This window comes from Melanerpes formicivorus, unplaced genomic scaffold (assembly GCF_026170545.1).
Source record: "Melanerpes formicivorus ecotype bairdi unplaced genomic scaffold, bMelFor1.0.p_v2 SCAF_70, whole genome shotgun sequence".
Taxonomy (NCBI): domain Eukaryota; kingdom Metazoa; phylum Chordata; class Aves; order Piciformes; family Picidae; genus Melanerpes; species Melanerpes formicivorus.
The window spans coordinates 2,310,138-2,331,493 of record NW_027142422.1 but is presented as its reverse complement, the minus strand read 5'-3'; the positions used below and the strand labels follow the sequence as shown (position 1 = coordinate 2,331,493).

At 42.6% G+C, this 21,356-nt stretch overlaps 1 protein-coding gene across 5 annotated transcripts in view; it reads right to left on the bottom strand.

Annotated features, from left to right (window-relative positions):
- ARHGAP6 (Rho GTPase activating protein 6) overlaps positions 1-21,356 on the bottom strand; it is a 253,876-nt gene that overhangs the window by 23,230 nt on the left and 209,290 nt on the right. For all 5 annotated transcript variants that reach the window (XM_068163138.1, XM_068163140.1, XM_068163141.1 and 2 more), the window contains exons 3-6: positions 15,057-15,128; positions 5,909-6,165; positions 3,270-3,465; positions 1,690-1,745 (exon numbers count right to left, since the gene is read on the bottom strand). In XM_068163138.1, coding sequence (XP_068019239.1) covers positions 1,690-1,745; positions 3,270-3,465; positions 5,909-6,165; positions 15,057-15,128 — 581 coding nt within the window. The remainder of the gene's footprint in view (positions 1-1,689; positions 1,746-3,269; positions 3,466-5,908; positions 6,166-15,056; positions 15,129-21,356) is intronic.

Here is a 21,356-nt window from a genome sequence, read left to right as displayed (position 1 = left end):
TCAGCCAACACTAGCTCAGGAGTCCTTGTCCTACACCCCACTGAAGGTGAAGGAGGCAGTTTTTAATAGGCACAGATTTTCTCTTCCTGTTCACCAACCAAGAACTCCACTGGCACATGCATTTACCTACCTAGGTATTTGTTGCAACAGACTGCAGTTGAAATAGGATTTTCTAACCGGAGAGAAAGGGAAACAAAACAAGAAAACTTTCTGCACAAGAAAAACTAATGAACAGCTGCAAAAGCACACCAAAATCTGAGCTCTGGGCTTGGCTTTCCACAGCTCAGAAAATGAGTGGAATTTTAATTGAATCCAGACTTTCCCATGTGTTCATGTTGACAGCATTTATTATTGTAACTCCAAGGGCCAAACTGATGCTTCCATGTTGTTTAATAAAACACACCAGTTCAACTGGTTCAGTGAATTACTCCATGTAACAGAATACACAAATACTCAAACCTCTCTACTTCCTCAGCTTTTGAAACCACAGTAAATACAACAAAATGGTGAAAGTAACTGATGTTCAAAGCATGCCTTAGTTTGTAAGGGAATGATACAAGCCTCCTGCTTTTTCCTTAGAGGTAGGATGCAATTGGACTCTAACCCCGAATGACAATCTATGTTTTGACACTGAAGCTTATAATGTAAATGACAGACAACTTTCTTTGCAGTATTTTGTCTAGCTCAGTGTTGATCTAACAACTGCCTCTGCAGACCACAAATGGGTTTTAGTTTGTGTTACACCAGCAGCTTGGCAATAGAAATTGATAGACCCTGTGCTACAAAGCAGTAGGCTGTACTGTCCTACCAGCCACAATCAAGACAATTTCACTATCTAAAGTAACTTTCCAGGGCACCAAGCATGCTGCTGGGTAGTTTTTGCAGGAGCTATTATTTCTGACATCAAATGCAGTCAAGCTTTCCTTTGTTTTGTTGGGTTTGGGTTTTTTTCCCTATTTGATCCTTTTGGTCTTATATTTCCTGGCAGGGCTGTTTTCCTGTAACTTCTTATCCCTTCCCTAAGCATCATGCAACCATTGAGCTCTGCTTTCTACTGCTCTAACTCAAAGCCCATGGCCAGCTTCTGGGAGTAAGAATGCACTGTGCAGGGCCGAGGAAAGGCCCACTCCTGACGCTCTCCGGAACCTCACTGCGCACTGCTCTTGCTTTTCCAACATTTGGCTGAGATGAGGACTTGGATGGGTCTGTTCTGACCTTCAAGTTTAAGAGGGGTAAAAGAAAGGTGATACTTGGGAGCAGCAATTTGAGGGTCAAAGAGATTGTTCTGTACTTGCATATTTTCTCATACTGTGATTCCTCCAAAAAACATTTACAGCTTGGGTTTACTTTGGGAGTTTCATCTGTTTCTGAGGTGAAACTAGCAGCCAAGATTTTTTTTCCCCTACAGTGTAACCTTTGGAAAATTTCATCACTGTAGTCTATTTGGACCTCCAACCCTGTGCTACTTCTGCCAGAGTGAAACATACAGAGGCTGTTAACCTGCTGAGAAACTGACAAGGATTTCACTAGATGTAAAAGATGACTGGGAGCAGTCTGCCATAAGCTGTCAATAAACCAATAAAGTCACTGACCCAGAAAGACTGAATTCCACCAGCTGAGCGATGGGGAGCAAAGCAGGTTTGCTTGCATCACAGCCAACGAAGGAGAAGTGTATCCACATCCACTCACCTGTCTTACTCTCTTTTTTGAGCTTCCAACTCTGAATATTCCTACTGTCTGGAGACCTGCAAGTGTAGCACATTAGACAACTCTTTAATGGTTTAATCCTCTGCTGAAAATTGCACTGAACCAAAACAATCTGTACTTAAAAGTGTAAACACCACCACCCCCCCCCCCCAATTTATTTCTCTACAAACTTTTACTTACCATGCTGCAGCAAAGTTCAGTTGTCTTGGATTAAGAAGCCATCTACTGTATTTTTGAAGCACCTTACATCACCTAACTTGCATAATGGCATCTCCATGACACTCCTATGATGACATTTTGGTAGTGCCACTGCTGCTCCAGGAGCCACCAGAAAGTGAGGCACTGCTCAGTGTTTGGAGGTGGCATTTCCAGGACCAACATCAAAGGCAACAGGCAATAAAATAACTAAATACTTGGGCACTGAGCTGTGCCTTTGGATACAGGACAGAGTTGGTGCTTGGGGTTACCCACTGGCTTTGTAGCACCTCCCAAGACAAAGCTGAGAATTTCTTTCCAAGGGACGTAAGTAGGACAGTCAGGCCGATGATGAGGGAAGAATTCTGCCTAGGAGTTGTGTGGAGTTTACAGCTACAAACAAGTACTGCTGTGCTTCAGACAAAGAGCAAAAGGCATAAGCTCTTGTGTCATTTAGACTTAAAATGATGAGGAAATGGGTGCTGCCTGCTACTCTAAGAAATCAAACACTCTTCTAGCCCTGTACATAGCACCAACAAAGCAACCAAATGATAACATAGTCATTGAATGGCAGCATTTTGCCAAGCTACAGAGCCTGAAATATTTGAGAGAAAAATCACAGAATCACAGAACATTAGGGGCTGGAAAGGACACCTCGAAAGGAGTCCTGAGCAACTATTGTTTCTGTATTTATTACATAAATCTGGTAGGAGGCTTGTGTCTGGATGATCATGAACACATGAGAAGAATCTTGGCAGGAGCTTGTAATTCCCTTCAGAGAGAGCAGGCCTGGCAGGAGGACTCAAGCCAGGAACAAAGTCAGTAGCCAGCTTGCAACCCTTATAGCAAACAGGAAAAAGCTTCTTGGAGCTTAATATGATTTAGCATAGGAGGTTTTTCTTTCTCTGAGCCTTTGCCTTCAAATGTTGCCTCTCATGAAGTCTATCATTGTAGTATAAAAAACTCTTACACCAGAAGAGCTACAGGTGGCAAAGAGTGGCTTCAGGCTAACTGGCACAAGACAGACTCATTCTCATGGCACAGGTAAACCCATGGGGTGTGTGATGAGCTGTTCTGCAGAGCTGACCACTCCAGTACAAGATGAATGACCTTCAAGAAATGCCTCTTCCTTCATACTACATGGGCCACTTTGCAAGCTTGGAGCACAGATCCTCCATTTGGGAAAGATCATCTACGTAATCACTTGTGAGACACTGTCTTTAGAAAGGGACAAAACAGGTGGGAAAGTTTCTGGCATTCAAAGGTGTCCTTGAAATTGGAAGTGCATGGTTGCTTCTCAAATGCACATTTATTTATACTACAGTAAAAACACATCTGCCACTCCTGGGAAAACAAAATATTCTTACCATGCTTTTCCAAGTGCTGGCAGCAGCTATCTACAAGCCGAGGAACCTGCCTGTAAATAGGGTTGAGGCTTAGTTTCTTATCTCTTGCTTTTTCTTTCTTGTTCTGGGCTTCTGCTGGCAAAGAGAGCTGGAGAGCCTCTAATAATCGTGACTGATTGTCATCAAGATCTGTAATAGAGTCCACAGACATTGCCCCCTGTAAAACACACACACAAACTCCATCAGTACCGCTGGAGAAATCTAAACACCATCTCACCTACAAAAGAGGACGGCACACCTACATTTGAAACAAACTAGTACGAAAATACAAACTGCTGCAGAGAGTTTGTCAACTAATGAAGTTGTGACACCAATGGAATGGAATGGACCGGACCGGACCAGGTTGGAAGAGACCTTCAAGATCATCGCATCCAACCCATCAACCAATCCAACACCACCTAAACAACTAACCCATGGCACCAAGCACCCCATCAAGTCTCCTCCTGAACACCTCCAGTGGTGGATGGGAAGAGCATAATGGTACCAGTGCTACTGTTGCTGTAGTGCAAGGAATATAGATTAGATATCAAAAAGAAACTAAATTCTTCCCACTCATTCTGCACCCCTGCTCATTGCTGTAAGCCTGCACCAAGTGCAAGACAAGGATAAATCCCTCTGTGTGTGCACACCTCAGCAGCACAGGCTGCATGGAGACACACACATTTTTAAACCTGATCATTTTCTCCAGCTTGGGTGATTGTATCAGTGAAAATGATGGAAACAGATTTACAAACACAGACCACATGAAAACTACATGGAACTGCAGAGACTGAAGTGATTCCATGCTATCAGAAAACACAGGCACACTAGAGAAACAGAAGAATAATATTCTTTAGATGGTTCTACTTCCTTAGTGCTTTAAAATCATTGCAACTCCAATGAAAGCTCTGAAAACTATGTTGGGATTACAGCAAGGGACATTAGTTCAAGTAATCTGTGAAGGGTAATGCAGCACAAGCAGGAGGAGTTTTATGGCATGCTTCACTGTTTGTACTTGAAACAGATTTTCTTTTCTTTTAACCACAAGATTACTGTCCCTTCAAAACAACCATTTCTCTCCACTGCTATCAACATACCTGGCACAAACACCCTAGGGGAGAACTAGGCTTAAAAATAAGACAAAAACTTTGGTTTCAATCCTCATTAAAAATATCTCTTGCAAATTATTTCCTTGCTTTCTGAAACAAGGAATTCATATTGCCATAACATCAAATGTACTGCACAGGGATCCAGCACATCATCCTAAGAAATAAGGTAGACAATGCCAATTTCCCTTCAAAAACGTTGCTGGCAACTCTCATTTCCTACAAACCCCCAGGTCTGATGCCAGGCCTTTCATAAACTGCCAGTGAGATGCCCACACCTCTTAAAGGAGGACAGGACAACTGGTAGAGAATTTCAGGCTCTAGAAGAATTTTCTTCCATCCACCTAGACAACTGAACCTTGCAAAGGTTTCTGACTAATAGGCAACTCCTACAAACTCCACTGAGATTTCAATGGAATTTAGAAGTTGTTATCAAATAAAACTTTCTTTGGGGGGGAAAAAAAAAAACCCACCTAAGTTATCAGGTACAGTTCTGTTTCTTATAACTCATGGAAAACTTGTACATCAGATTTATAGATTTATTTTTGGGGGGGATCCACAGCACTGAACAATTTCTAGACCCTTTAGAATGCATCCCTGACCTTGCTCTCTGATGTCTCTCAGAAGGGAAATTGCTTGATTCCTTTTACCATTCCCTGCTAAAGGGAAACAAACCCAAACCAAACCCACAACAACAACAAACCAAACCCACCTCAAAACCAAACAAGATTCTCTGGCTAGGTGTGTAAAATTTCAACTGAAAAATGTTGGTTTTAAGCATTTAATGTTTCAGACATCAAAAAGCAGACAACTGACACTAAAAATCCCACCGCTCTCCTCACTGCTGCAGCTCCCATGCTGGTACTGTACAACAGGGGCCTTCCTCCACACCCTGACTGTACTGGCCCTTCCCTGTCTGCAAACCATCCTCGCCTCGTGAATCATTATTATCACAAAGTCACTTAAGTCGGATTCAGATCCCTAAAATAGATGCAAATACAGTCAGTTGCCTACCACCCTTGGGCATTCTATCAACATTGTGGATTAACTGAGGCACTGAGGTGGCTTTAGGAAAAGTGACCTTGAATTCAATGGCTGAAGTACAGCACTGCTTGGCAATACCCAGACCAAGTCAGCCCTGATTTTTAGTGTTGCTACCAACATATTCCATGGGTCCAGCTCAAACTCAGCCAAGATGTGTTAGTTTGGGCTCAGTCAGACCTATATGAGGGCTATGCAATGATGCAGGATATCGTGCACATTGCTGCTCACCACTCTGGAAAAGGACTTGGGGGTGCTGAAGAACAAGAAGTTGGACATGAGGAGACAGTGTGATCTTTTCCCACCAGCACCAGAGAAACATTTCCATTAGTTAAAATTTTCTGGTATCAAACAGGCCAGCTTCTACTTGAGAAAACCAACATGAATATGACACCATCACAACAGTGTTCTTTTCTGCTTCAGCTTGACTCTGCAGACCTGCTGTCATGCCCCGCATTGTGATGTGCCACTTACCCGCCTCCTTGCTCGTGGTGCTGACTCGGGAGTGTTCGGAGAAGTGGATTCATTGGGCGTTTCTGAGGTTGAGCTAAGAGATGAGTTACTGCTGGAAAGTTCTTTGTTCTGCCTTTTAGTTCCAAATGGCAAGAGAAAGGCCACAAAATCTGAAACATCTTTTTGCTCTTCTCTTTGAGAGTCTTGCTTGAGCTTGTAGGCTCGGTCATTAGCGATCACTTGGGACAAGGGCATTCCAAAAGCCTGGGGAATGAATTCTGCAATAACAGCAAGAAGATTTACTGAACATCTTGTATATATTTAGTACAAGATAAACTGAGTATTAAGCTGTTAAAAAGAAAACCAGTCTGAGGTCCCTTTAACTGTATAGTAGTGGCAGTGAGATACTGGACTGTATATAACAACAACAAGACTCAAATAAAATAATTGTGGAGACATGCCAGGGAATTGTAGCCCATGGTACCTGAGTCCTGTTTCCAGCTGGATCATGCCAGAGAACCTTGGAAAATTGCTTGAGAGTGCATCTAATTAAAATATTAACTTCCACTGAAAGCAACTAGAAGTCAAGCACATTTGTCTACACCTAGATGGTACAGAGGGCCATCAGAGGCTCTAGTAACCTAAGCCTGAGACTGTGGAGCCTAGCTGGACCACGCCACAGCGCTCTCATATTTCAGACCACTTCAGGAGGTTCCTTCCTCACAAATGCTGCAGGGTACCAGAATGAAGGTGTGCAGGCACATGCATAGGTCTCATTACAGTTCAGGACCCACCTGCACAGGGAGCTTTTCAGTGCATCCACTATTCAGACTGAGATGTCAAGGATAGAGGTTTAAGTGCATGCAAGAATACGCTGCTGTGGCACACTGGTAAGATTCAACCAGCGTGTTAGTGGTGTATCAGTACAAAGCTCCTTCATAACAGTACAAAAATATATATGGACATATAAAAATACAGGAGAGCAGAGGTTCCTCTCAATGAGCAAAAAGAACACAAGCCTTCCCCATATCAAACTGTAATGTACAAAGCCAGCACATATGTCAGATCTCAAAGTAAAATGCTCAACTGTTCTACAAAACAGAGAGCTGTTCTACAGTGAGTAAGCCAACAACAACCAACGCTGGAATTCTTGTAATGAAGTTTCAAATCTAGATCTATGTGAGCTTAGAAGAATCAGAACTATTGGGCCAGACTGCCAACTACAACTGTTCTGTGCTCAATGGGTGCCAATGTGCAACTTCCACTCCATTCCAGCTCCAGACCTGCCTGTATCAGAAAGGAAGTATCAGAGGTGAAAAGCAAGTTTTTGTTCTTTTTTAAGCATGAAAAAACTAGAAGAACAGCAACAAAAAAAAGAAAGGAAAAAAGGAAAAACCCTCCTTTGGGGCTACCTTTCTCTTTTGCTACAAGTGTCTACATGATTCAAGACCAAAGTTCCTCCTAGGACTTCAAGTGTGACTGTACCTTTGATGACACTTTCAAGTTTCATCGAGGCTTGCATTATCACTAAGATGAAAGCAAAGCATTCAAGACTGTGTTTTATGGATCTTGAATCAGGACACGACCAGAGACAAAGGACCATTGTTCTGATTTGATGAGGAACACTACTGCCCTTCAGAAGTATAAAATGTTAAGATATTAACTAACTTTGGTGGCCAGACAAAAATAAATCAGGAAGCAGAGCCTTACATATCAAGCAAGCCTGGAGGTGACCTGAGGGTACAATGACATCTTAAACCACCTGCATTTAATTTAGGACAAAAAGGAACATTATCATATGGGCATCAAGCAGTGTGGGGATTGCCAGTTCCAGGAGTCCAGAGTTAGACCTGTACCTCCTGTACCCAGCAGATTGTGCCTACAAAATGACAACAATATTAAGGGTTGTTTACTGTTCTGAATTATTTTCCTCACGAACATTTAAGACCACAAATTTGAAGCACAAATGTGCAACATCACTCCTTCCAGCTGTCTAACCAGGTACTGTTAGACATCCAGCACCCCTGTTTCTCTGGCCTTCCACAGCATTTCCTGAGAAAATCCACTGAGCCAGATGAAATCCTGGACATGAAAAATTTCTCATGTTTTGGCTGACAGTCACTCCTGCTTCAAACTGGGACAGAAGAGCAGCATGCCCAGTGATGTCCAACTGCAGGACGATGCCACCGATGCAACAGCAGGGTCACACAGGACAAGGTCAGCAGGAGATGAGATGTCAGCACGGCTTCATCAAAACAGCTTCATTTAAACAACCCTCTCCCTGGCTTTATTATGTGAAAACTGGTATTTTGAGGTAAGTTTTTCCACAACTCTCAGTTGAGGAATGCCAGGCTTTTAATTGCTCCTGCCCAATGTGCCCAGGGAGCAGTGGAAAGACACTGAGCCTCTGCTCAAGTCTGCTTTGCTGTGGGCATCCATCACAGAGTACCACTTCACTGATTTCTCAATGTCTGGCAGAGATGGGGAACTGGATGAAAACCAACTGGCTGATCTTCAGGCTAAATACAGATGGAACTGATGCTGGCTGGCAGTTGTAATTACATTAAAGAACTGGCAAAACTAGAAACTTTTGCTTGTTTGTTGAAATTGAGAGAATTGGTTGTATCCTCTGCACCCTGGCTACAGCCTCAAGTTCCCACCAAAACCAGAGTGTGTGTGTCATAGAGGGTGGCAGTGAGGAGCATGTTTTAGCCATCAGTCTTCAAAGGTATTCAATCCCATCAAGGTCCCACTGCTGAACAGGTAATGCAACGTCCATGAAGGTGAATGAAAAGAAAAGCAAAAAAGAGTTGTAGTCATGCATACTATTTAGCAGCCCATTGATAGGGGTTTGAGGCCCTGGTCTCACAATCAAGACCAAAGTACCAACTGCCTATCTACTGCTGCAGGCTGGCAACCCCCACTGCTGGGAATGCTGCTCCTTAGAGCAGGGGCTCAAACTTTTGGTAGCTACACTGAGTGCCAAAGCTACCAAGTTAGTTACTCTCTGTAATACAATTCAAATTCCATCATTTATTCGATTATCAAAGTGGGCTGCTAAAAACTAAGTTCTTCAGAAAGCACCATGTAAAATGTGAGACAGGCTGGCAACCCGGGCAGTCGGCTTGGGAACGCAGCCCTGGAGCCTTCCTCAGCAGCATGTAAGGGCTTGACTTCTGCTTTTCTGGGCTTCAGGGTTTACCAGCAAAGGAGACAATTTGCTGGTTTAGAGAAGGGCATCCTTTCTCTTACCAGAAACTCCATCTTGCAGCTCAGGCAAGTTTCTTCAAGGTTTGATCAAAACTGTTATGTTCCCAAGAAATCTTCCTCAGCTGCATGCCACAGAAAAACTCTCTGCCAGATCAAATATGAGTCTCTCTGATCAGAAATCCTTTTCTTTCCTGATTCAATGATGATATCCAGGATGTTGACCCATAGCTTACTTGGCCTTGTGCCACCTTGCCCATACATAGTTTCAAAGACTTCTCTGAAGTGTTAGCTGGCAAAAATTGTGGTTTCCATCCTACAAACCATAACCAGTGATGTCTGTACTCTAGACCCCAATGAGGCCTTCAAGGCTAATAAAGTGAACAGCATACAAGGCAGAAACTATGGAAAGTCTCCTTAGCACCTCAGGGTACAGTACAGCTTAAGTTCTGCATTTGAGCTGCTGCAATCCAGATCTACCACAGTGCTTGTACTACCTCTATTTAAAATGAGAGGAAGAGAGTAGGAGACAGTTGAGAGAATAATGTGGTTTAAGAGATATTTAAATTGGGAGGGGGTCTTTAAGTCAACCTGTGCAGCAAGCCAGACTGGTTAACCTTTTTGCTAACTGAAATTTCAATTGCTTTGGATCCATAAAGAGAGTGATGAAGTAAGAATATAAGGGCAATGTAAAATTCAGTCCATCCTGGGAACTGCCAGACTCCTTCCTTCTGTAGGTTCATCAAAACACTGCACTGACTCCAGAAGAATCATGATAAAACAATGTTATGAGCACCAGTTCTGTGGCTGAAATTCCCTTCTCCAGTGAGTCAGAGCTCAGTGACCTTGAAGGAGTGATAGAAGACCATCCCATTAGACTTTTTCTGTGGGCAGGTCTTTAAGGTTTTTTTACTTTAATAAAACAATAAAAATTAAGAGTCTCTTCAGTCCTTCAGTTGATTTTATTAGACAGTATGACACAGGGCTGCTCAAGAAGACCTTTTGTATGCCTGAAGAGCACGAGAAACATTTCCAAAGCTTTTGATAAAGCTCAGTGAGATGCTGGAGAGGCCTGAGAAGCTCTCACATTTCTGATACACTATTAAAACAAAAGAAACTTCATCTCTTCAGCTCTCTCCTCGGGTTGTGCCAAGGTACACTGACATCACGATAGGCTGAACTGGTGAAGCAGTAAGAAGTATGTCTGCACTTACTGAGCATGGCTGGAAAGTAAACATGGAAAACGTTGTCAAAAACTATGAACTAAAGGAAAACCAAGTATCTACTGCTGGAGCTGCATGCAGCACAGCTGCCAGGAAGGCCTTTTCTCAGAAACTCCAGCGTACAGAGCAGCTCTGCTAAGGCCCTGCAGATGAACCTGCCACACTATTTACATTCCACACAGAAATGTCAGCGAAAGGGATGAATCTCAGTTGCTCAACAAATCCTGTAACAAGTGACTATTATTTCTCAGCCAGTCTCTTAGTTCACCTGTAGGGTTTACTGGAACTAAGGCAAAATGGAGCTGGTTTACTGATAAAATCTTCTAGGAGCAATCCTTTCTGGAAGGCATCTCTCTCAGGAATGCCTGTGTATACTTCCCAAGTAGGCATGCTTACACTGACCCACGTATCACTTGCAGGAGACAGACAAAAGGCTCCAATTCTGCTGCCATCCAAATTAGCAGTGAATTTGTAAAGGAACAGCACTCAGCCACCAGCATGCAGAACATCCTGAGAATTTCTTATTCCAAGCAGTGCTGACATTTCACTTCAGCCTGAGTACTGTTTGTCAGCAGCTAAAGCAAATGTTTGGACACATATGTAGACAGCACAATTGAGAGTCATGATGGCCATTAATAACCAGGAGGCTGAGTAGAGCAAAGCAAAGATACTGAATGATGGAAGCAGAAAATATTGCTTAAGAATCTGGGTGGAGTGCTGCTCTCTCGTTTTGTCTGCTCACATCCGGCAAGTTTGGCTGTATCCTGCTCTGCTGAGTCACTCAGAGATGTGAGAACAATGTAAAAGCCACTTGCTTTAGAATGTCTCCCCTTTGAGTGAGATGGCAACAGATGTACCTGTCAAAAAGGACAAAATAAAAGATAATCATCTCATTCCAAATGCAGTTAATTCTATTGCAGGGTCTTTGGTGGCCTTCAGATGTGTAACAGCTTGCCAAAACTCTCCCTAAACAGAAAGGCAGGTCAATCAACCGACCTGTTCAAATGAAATGTCACGTTAGGAGAGCAAAAACCCCACAGACTGCACCAAGGCCTCAAATATGAACGACAACATCTCCAAACAGTCCTAGCAGAACTGAGTACAGGATCTTTGGGTCATACTTTTTAAGCCCAGACATCTAATGAGGTGGGGTGAGGGAGAACAGTCTCGCACGAATCAGAGAGCGGTGGTACGTTCCCAGAGGCAGCAACCCTGTTAAGTCTGCATGCTAGCATAGCTCAGTGCATGTCAGTGCTAAAGGAAAGGGTTTGTCAGACTAGACCAAGGACACAGGTCCTCCCTGTTCTTTCTCTGGAGCCACCCATACACAAAGACACAATGCTGACCACACAAGCTGTGCAAGGTCTGCACCTTGTGCTCCCTGAAGCAAGGCTTCTATTGTGCATCCCTGCTGATCAGCACAATAGGCTTTTTCTCCACCTGTGCGGCTTTCTGTGCCAGGCACATCTTGGTGATCTTTGGCTGCGACCCACACACAGGATCAGATGGTGCTGTGTGATCATCAGGACTAACTTTCAGAAGTCTATCAAAAAAAAGACTTTTCTGGTGGCAGGTACTGCAAGCAAGACCCAACAACGTGACCCCTCGGCTGCTACCTGCCCTGGTACCTGGGGTCTCTCAGGCTGGGATATAACAAACTCAAAATGTGTGGAACTAATTACATACTCTTCAAACTGCAACTGTGCCTAGGAGAGCAGTTCTGAAGGGATGAAAATGCTGCTTGTATTAAGACAGCTGCAACTTGTCTACATAAAGCGTTCCTTGCTTCCCCCCCAACATCCTGTTGCCTGCTTTTGCTGTTCCCTTCTCAAAATGGTGCAGCTGGACTAGCTACCAAGAGAGCCCCTGACTGAAAACTGAGGAGAAACAGAAAGGAAGGCATTTCTTTCAGGTATGAGGACTAGGGACCTGCCTGGGTGGGTAAGTGTTCTTGGCCTTTTGTGTGAGCATACTCAAATCCATGGTGTTCATTTTGGACTGGCTGCCCAGAAATGGAAGATACTCTCTTTATAAAACAAATGGTAGGAATACTTATTTAAAATACATTGTGAAACAGACCAGGATAATGCTTTCAGCTTGCTGAACACACACTAGGGAGGTTAACTCAGACTTTGGGTGACATGGAGACCACTGTTTGGGGAAGCTGGTAGGACTTGGTTGCAATGTGAGCATAGCAGGCTCATGCTTATGGAGACCAGCAGCACATGGTCTGAGGCTTTTTCCTTCCAGAGCTGGCAGCATCCCCTCTGCTACCATGGAAAAGGGTCTGCTTAGCAAGTTTCAGTGGGGAAAATGATCTTTAATAAATCAGAAGGGCAGCAACAAGTGCACCAGATATGATCATGGGCAGAAACCCTGAGAAGTAGGGCACCACATGCTGCTATCTTTGGGCGAATGTATACTGTTTGCAACAACAGCAAGCCAACAAGGCTTGCTTTTCACTTTACTAACACAACTTGGCTGGCAGGTGAGCTGGACTCCTTTGTCCTCTGAACCCTTACTGACCAACTCGATACTCCAATCAATACAGACATCCTGAAGGAGAACTATGGGTCCTGCTGTTTGAGTAGTGCTGGGGTGTTTTCCCCTCAGGAGAGGTCCTACAATATTTTCTGCATGGAGACAGCATGTAAGACATCTCTGTCAATGAGAATAAGGTAGTGGAAGATGGGAGAAAGAGGATAAAAGCAGAGGGGTACATTTCTGAAATGCCTGAAGTTAAAAGAAGAAGAAAAAAAGGGATTAAAATAAAGAGACTCAGCATAGGGATCTTTAAAAATGCTTGAGTGGGTACAGTTAAGCAGAAAATGTGAGTAATGCTGAAAAACAGGAAGGAGATAAATTTATACAGGGACAAATAAGTACAAAGTGCTGACCTTTGCTGTGGTCAACTACAGAGCCCTGAAGAGCAAAGTGCACTCAGAAGATCCATCAGATCCCAAAATCACTAACTGAATGGAGTATAAATGCTGTCATGCAAAGTGAGAACACACAAAAAGGGCCTGAAAACAGGATCACCTTTAAGTGCTCAACCAGTGCAGCTGGGCAAGTACCATTTCTCAAGCCACTGCACCAAAGATGCACTGGAGAAGCTCTGGAAATGCAAAGGCAAAGATCCACCGGGTTTGGGTGACAGCAAAATTTGGTCTTTGGTGGGGTATCAAATCAATTTACAGTTGGTAAAATCTGCTGCTACAAATGAAAAATGTGAGAATAAAGAGACAAAATGAATTTAAACTCCCAAAAGAGCTTCTAGGTAAAAACTTTCAAAGGAGACACATGAAAGCTAAAAACTCTCAGTGCATCCAAAATTTGTGAGAGAGAGAAGATTGCTTTTCAACAACTGTAAGTGGTTAGCCCTTTGCCATAGAGAAGGAAGACTACAGACTGCTAGGAAGGTATCTGGCAAGCACACTGAAAAGCAGGGAAGATTTTGCACAGAGCTATGGTGCTTCCCACTTTTAACTGCAAGGAGAAACAAAACAACATCATGACTGGTTAATTACACTGCAGCCAAATATAATGCATTGACAGGAGCTGTACAAGACACATTTTCCCCCAAAGGTAGCTATAAAATCATTAAATTTCTTCTTTAAAGGCTCCTTCTGCACGTGGGTTCAGGCCCACATCAAGCAATTCTCCTACCAAATGAAAGGCTTGGTACTGGCAGGGCAACGTGGGAGGCCGCTGGATTGATCCAAACAAACGAAACATCAGAGGACCCTCAGTTTTAGACAGATGAATGCAAATATTTTCCATAGCCAATTCTAAACCATGACAATAATAATCCTATCCATGAAGCCACCGAGCAAACACAAATTAAAAGGAGAACATTTTCTTCTTGAAGTAACTTTGAAACAGGGATGTTAATTCTTTCAATGGAGTTCCATTGTTCCATCCTTCTGCCAAGCTAGGTTACAAGCAGTAATGCCAGAGTAACCAAATCCCATCTCTCTATAAATGTATACATCTGTGTCTGTGAAACTGGGGTGTTAGTCCTGAGTTTTACAACCACTTTCCCAGAATTTCATGTCAAGAAGGGAATACAAAATTAGATGCACAATTAGCTACCTGCAGAAAACTGCCATTGCAGAGACACTTTTCATGTCTCAACATCTAGACTTAGTTCAAACAGCTACAAATACAGGTCAAGCCCAGTGGATTAGGATCCAGCCCATAAAGTCAATTAGTGTCCACACAAAAATGTACCAACTACATCTGTAAATACATGTCATATGGAGTCGATTGCCATCCAACTGATCAGTAGCACTGAAGCATTTATGTATTTTTAAACAAAGGCTATTTTCCTAAGATTAGAAAAAGAAAAGCAAATCAACTGACTTGCTTGGGCAGGGCTGGGGCCATGTGCTTTGCAAATTAAAATAGGAGAGTGCAAATAGAGGTAAAAAAATGGATGATGTTATGCAGACTGCACCCTGTACTGGATGGTGAAAATGGGGAGAAAGAACAATGAAGAAAAGATGCAGCCCTTTAACTCTGCTTCCTCTCCCAGGAAACAACCTTCCAGCTGAAGAGAAGTGGGTTATACTGATGACAAATATAAAAGATAAGACATATTTTTCAGTATGTTCAGAATTCCTGGGCAGCACATCAGCTCAGTAACATTCCCCTACTCCAGAAAATGTAAGTTTAAGATGAAAGAAACCTCGTATGCAAAACTAACACCTGAGCAGAAAATGTGTGCTAATTTAATGTACCTTTGTCTCTGTTCTTCTCCTTTCCTAGCGAGTCCAGTTTCTTTCTTAATGATTTCTTCCTCTTTTGTCCATCTGTAAAGGCAAAAGAATAGAAACAACCACAAAAATTAAGTAAGTGCAGAAAGAATAAATAATGCTGCAAAAGCTGTAGAAACAGAGTGAGGTGGCCCCAGCACCTGGAGCCAGGAACAGTGTGAGAGACACAACAGTGAGGGACTGCCAGTTCTTCAGCCTGAAGAAGTGATGCTTTGTTCACCCAGATGCCCAGGCTGTACTGGGGAACCAAACCATATCCCACTGCATTCTGCTGGGCACATGTGCACGTGCATGGTCACAGCCTGTGTAGCAGAACGGACAACTAATTTTGAAGACCTGACAATGCAGGCTTGTTGCTGGATGCTCTTGATAACAAAGCATCATACAACCAAAAGGTACTCGGTTAGCCCTCATCCATGGTCACAAAACTGTGACTCAGATGTGGGACCAAAGGTAGTATTTGGAGATGGAGGACTACTAATCTCCAGGATAAATTCTGCATACCAGTCATACCAGCTGGGTGATAGCTGACCACCTTCACACAACCCATCTGATCTGGGAACTCGCATTTCGAACCAGATTGTTTCAGAAGGATTAGAGTCTCAGAGAAATTATTGTTCTGACATCCAAGTTTTCACTAAGGTATTAAGCACCAAAGATTTTAAGCAACAGCACAGGCAGGTTCATTCTTGAAGAGGTATGTTCTCAAAGGCTGGCTATCATCATTTCCTCCAGCAGCATCTTTTATAATGAAAAGTCAACAGAAAAAACATTTTATTTATTAGGTCTCAACAAACAGGAGGGATTAAGACATGGGCCTGCTTTAACATGTACCTGGTGAATTTTTTAAGTTCCAAAGCAATATAAAAGGTCCAACATAGAGACTAATACTCATGCTAACACAGGCACTTGCCTAGCTAGAGGTTAATGAACATGTACCTTTGCCTTACTGGTTTTGCAATACAGCAATACCTCAAAAAGAAACACACTGTATCTGTGCTGCACTTCCATGGTTAGAAGGTCACCAAATAGTGTGCCTTAACACGTTTTTTGACTTATGTAAGCCATTGTCTTAAGTGGTCTTTTACAGCAGCCACATACCACAGAGGCAGTGAGGTGAATCTTCACTGATGAACTCTCATCTTCACATTTAGGGTTTGAGAGGGAGCACAAGCTGTTTGCCCACAGCTGTCCCTCGGCTCCTTTTGAAAGCTATGCCCAGAATGCTACTGAAGAGACAGAGGGACAAATCCTGACTTTTCCACATCCTTTAAGATTAACATTTCTTTTTACCCTAAGTAACTGTGGTTTGATCAACTCCCCTTGCACTCTGCGTTTATCGAGGCCGTATTCGCTCCCAGCACTCAGTTAACCAGGATACTCAGGTCCTGTCTCTGGAGGTGGATTGTCCTTTGCTGGTTATGCTAACTGCCCTTTCTCTACACCTGCAATGGCATGAATTCATCTCTCTCAAGTAAGGCTGACTAGACTGGGTGAGGTATTCTGGGTTAGAGTTCAGCAGTATCATGGTGATAATTCACTGCCTGATACAGTCTATGATTAGATTTTCCTTTCTTGTAGCTGCATGGATGAGTTCATAACTCAGAGTTATACTTTGATTAATACACCCAGTCCTTTCACACCTTCTGACATTTCCAGCTGATATGACTGAGTTTATTACAGAAATCATTTTTTTTTACCTCCTGGAACTATGAATGGCTTGTAACCTCCTAGCATGAGCCTGACAGTACCACTGGATTTTACAGGCTCCCTTACTACCACTGGGCTCTGGCTTTACATGTCTGAAACAGCTGAAAAATTATTTCTTGTGCTATAAATTGAAATTAATGCTGCACAGTACCCTTTGATAAATGACTTGCATTTCTTCACAGTCTTGGAGACTTACTCTCCAAAGACCCATTTATTGGTACTCTGACATTCCAATGAAGTCTACTGAGGCATAAAAATGGGAACAAAAGTCAGAATTGGATATAAAATTCAGTGGTTTGATTAATACTAAATCAAATTTTATTAAACTCAAACCTACACAAAGGCAACCTCTGGACTGTTTCAGCACTGCACACTTAAATACAACAGAAATGCAAGAAAACTGAACACTTCAGTACTGAACACAGGAACAAACACCACTCACAGCCCCATGAAAAACTAAACCATCAATGCTTTCTCCTGAACCTTGTCATGAATGGGTGATTCTTTCGGCCCCAACAGTGAAGGTCATTGCTAAGTAAACAGCAGGCTGAAACAACATGTCTGCATTTGTCTCTGCAGACCCTGAAGCTTGGATACAAGTGACACGCAGGCCTAGAGGAACACAAGAAGTGGGAAGCAGTTCTGGAGATGGACAGGTCAGAAAACATAGAGTCAGCTTTGTGTACTCCTGACCAAAGAAAGAGATGACAGAGTGTCAGAAGAGAAAGGCTTACCTGGGGAAAATGGGTGCAGTTCCACTAAAGACAGTGACCTATAACAATTTACATTTAGAGTTTACCCATGGCAAGAGAGAGAGAAATCTCAGGGAAAAGCTAAAGCTTAGAGGATCTGCCAAGAGCTTGAAGGTTCTCATCCTCCCCAGCCAGGCATGATTAATTACAATCTGTATTCAGCAGAAATAAACATGGCTTTAAATGATTGCTGATTCAGGTTACACCAAGCATAAACACTGCTGAAACATTCATAATGTGCTTAAAAACTTAGACAACTCTAGCAGTTTTACATCTTAAATGAACCCAATTCATTATGGTAATGCTTTGTACTTATTATCTGCAGTGTGGTTTAAAAATGTAATTAAAGCCAAAGAGTTTTTGGGAAAGAGGCAAACCATGATTAGCCTCATACAACACCCACAAAATAATTAGCACACATTTATGCAAGGCAGCACTGTACCGACCCAAAGTGCTGTTAAATACAGACTGCTACTTTAACTCACAGTTTGGAAATGTTTAAACCACTAAGTGACAAACGTTGCTGGGCTTTTATGCAGCCTTTTGTGTGTGCAGTTATCACTTAATGTCTTCTTTCTATGCATCAACAACACACTGCTCCTCCAAAGACTGCGCTCAGAATATCAGCAAGATGAGAGAAGGACTCGACAGACAACTGACACAGTGAAGGAATCTGCACTTTCTGCACTGTTTTTCCCTTTGTTAACTTACATGATTTTTTTCTGAAGCTCACCCAGGCAATTGTGCAGATTTTTTTTCCCTTTTCTCACCAGAAATAGACTTGCTTTGTTCAATGCTTACTAATTTATGCATAACTGCAGGTTTTATTGCAGTGCACACACCACGCGCTGGGCATCTATAGATTAATTCTAGCACGATGAATATTTAAAAGACCAAGGGTGTAGAATCAAACTCCTGAGTGCACAGTACATTGCTACATGACCTGTTTTTCCAGCATGGTGAGCACTTCCAGGTTTAGTTAATGCCTAAAAGACTTTTCTATTTGAAAAACCAGGTCATCTCTTTCAGGCTCTGACAGTGAACAACAGCCTACGGAACGAAGACAGGAGTGTTTGCCCTGGTGCACTGACTGTGAGCCAGAACTGAGGAGTTTCTGAGACTATCCTTTTGGAAAGTTTGGGGCAAGGTTGAAATTCACCTGCAATGCCATCACTATAATTAACCCTCAAATGCTGTCTTTTATACAGACCAGTTCAGGGTCTCAGTGTCACTGTGAGTGAGGCCATGGTTATACAAACTGGGCAATAGAGTAGGCAGTAGCATCCTCCCTACTCTAGTCATGCGGTCTGTGGTGACAGGTTGGACTCAATGATCTCTGAGGTCTCTTCCAACCTCAGTGATACTGATAAGAAGCTGCTCTCAGCTCTTTAAGTTAAAAAAAATGAGAGAACTTTAAATTTTTTAATGACAGCCTGCAATGTTGCTCTGCATAAGAGCTCTTAGCAACAGCATATATTACTCAGAGAGGGAATATAAGATAAATGCTATCCCTATTATTTACTTCCAAGATTGCTTTACTCATTTTAAAGAGCTTGGTTGTACTAGAATTAAGTGATTCATCCAGGAAGTATTCATAAGTTGCCATGCAGCCTGTCTGGAAGGAGAAACTGTTGGAAACGACCCCCATCTCAAAAGCAATCTGCACATCTACAGGGACCTGAGTTTTATTCATCAAATAAGACATAAAAGCAACTTCTTGTGATTCTGATGCAAATCTACCAAAAATAACCAACCAAACAAAAGCCCCACAAAACAAAACACCCCCCCAACAACAACAACAACTTTCCATAATTTGCTTGCCAGGCATTAATAGATTTTTGATGCTGCACATTTATTCTGAAGGCAAAGGTGACATACCAATTTACACCAGTTGAGCATATTATCAGCAGACCACCCTGTCTGTTAGGAAAACACATCTAAAAAGTGCAGTTTCAAAGCAGAATCAAATCTTTGAAGAGTGATAAATGCAACATTTCTATTGATCCCTTCTCTCGAGGTCTATTTCTATCCAACTTGCTGAACAAAAAACTGTTACGTGGTGGAAAACAGCAGGACAGATATAGACAGCAACTGTAACAAGCCAAGTACAAACCCTTTCTCACAAAATGAGAAAGCAGCTGGCTTTGGGCAATGCTCCCATTTGGACAGCAAATTCTACTCAATTCCTGTGAACAGAGGACTCAAGCACACGCAGCTCTTCAGGTTCACTTCCCTGCACCTTCTTTAGTGTATATGAGGTTTTAAAACCATCTCTAAGTATATATGCTGGAGGAAAATAACCACTTTGCTATTTCCAAGCATGTTCTTCCATGACAGGAATACAGACACTCTGTTTGTTCACTTTGTAGCCGTGTCTGTAGCGGGGCAGGAGCTTCCCTAAACTCAAGAAGCAGGTAACTTCCTAACTTAAATGGACTGTGGTGTATCAGGGAAACATTAAACCCAAAGGGACAAAGCAAATGTATGCAACACTTGTAGCAAAGCACAAATATACTTTGGTATGTGGTGCATGTCAAACCCAAAACACTACATCAACATAGCATTAAGGCTGCAACCTAAGCCAACAGAAGAAATGAGCGACCAACACTCTGGCCTTAGCCCAACCTGCTGCAAGTCTCTTGCATCAGAGCAGTTAACAGTCATGGGCCAACACATAAACTCAATGCTCAGATGTATCAATCTTGTACTTTGAATATGAGAATGCAACAAAGATACTTCATGAGGCTCATAGTCTTCCTACAAAAAAAAATATCAAGTGTGATCCCTGTCATACTCTGCTGAAACAGGTTAACACTGGGATTTGCAAGTATTAGTTAAAGATGTCCAGGATTCTTGCCCAGTAGAGCTTCTAAACTGAGGGAGCCCAGGCCCCTGAAATCTGAGCATCTGCATACACGAACAACAGCTCCATCCTAACTGCCTCACAGCTGGAATTCTGGCCTGAAATAATTTAGAATGTTAGAACCAGAAATGTGTAATAGGGATTCTGTGAGAACCTGTGCAAAACCTAGAGACTGCATTCCCCTTGCTGACTCAAATTCTGCTCCATCCACACTAAAGTAATATTTCCAACCTTTGACTGGAGAATTCAGTGTAAATTTTCATTTCTTTCCCTTTTTTATTTGCTGTTGTTTGGGAATAAAAGCAAACACTTTTCCTAAGTAGTCTTCCTCTAGCTCAATGTCTCATGACTAATCCTACAAAACCTTCTTTATCACAAGAACTCTTTCTGATTCCCACTCCTTTTGAGTCCTTGCAGTATCTTCAACTGCCCTATCTTCAGGAATCACTTCTGAAAGTGTCATCCCACTTAAGGATGAACATTAAGATACCGACAGGCCTCATCAATTCTGCAAGTTTAAGCTCCTAGATCGGCTGATGCGACCTTAAGCTGCTAGATCTGCTAAAACAAGATTAACACAGCTGTCAAATGATCCACTCTCTGAGCCCAAAGTCTTCTTATGGGATTCAGGGAACATCTCAATTCATACATCAGTGGGTCAGGAGGTAGGACTCTTCTAAATGTAAGTCTTTTAATTTGCTGAACCTTTCTGGAGCTGAGGGGCGATGAATGAGTCACCCAGGGCTCATTCTGTTCATCATAACTTCCTCAATATTGAGAAGCCCTTCGATGGTTAAATCATTCACACACATCCTAGGTCTCACTCACTGCTCCCTTGCCCCCAACTTGTACTGAGACTAAATTCTGGTGGCAAAAGCACTGCACAGTTGAATCCATCAAGAGAGAGCCTTGATTCACAGCTGGTGAACCACTGCAGAG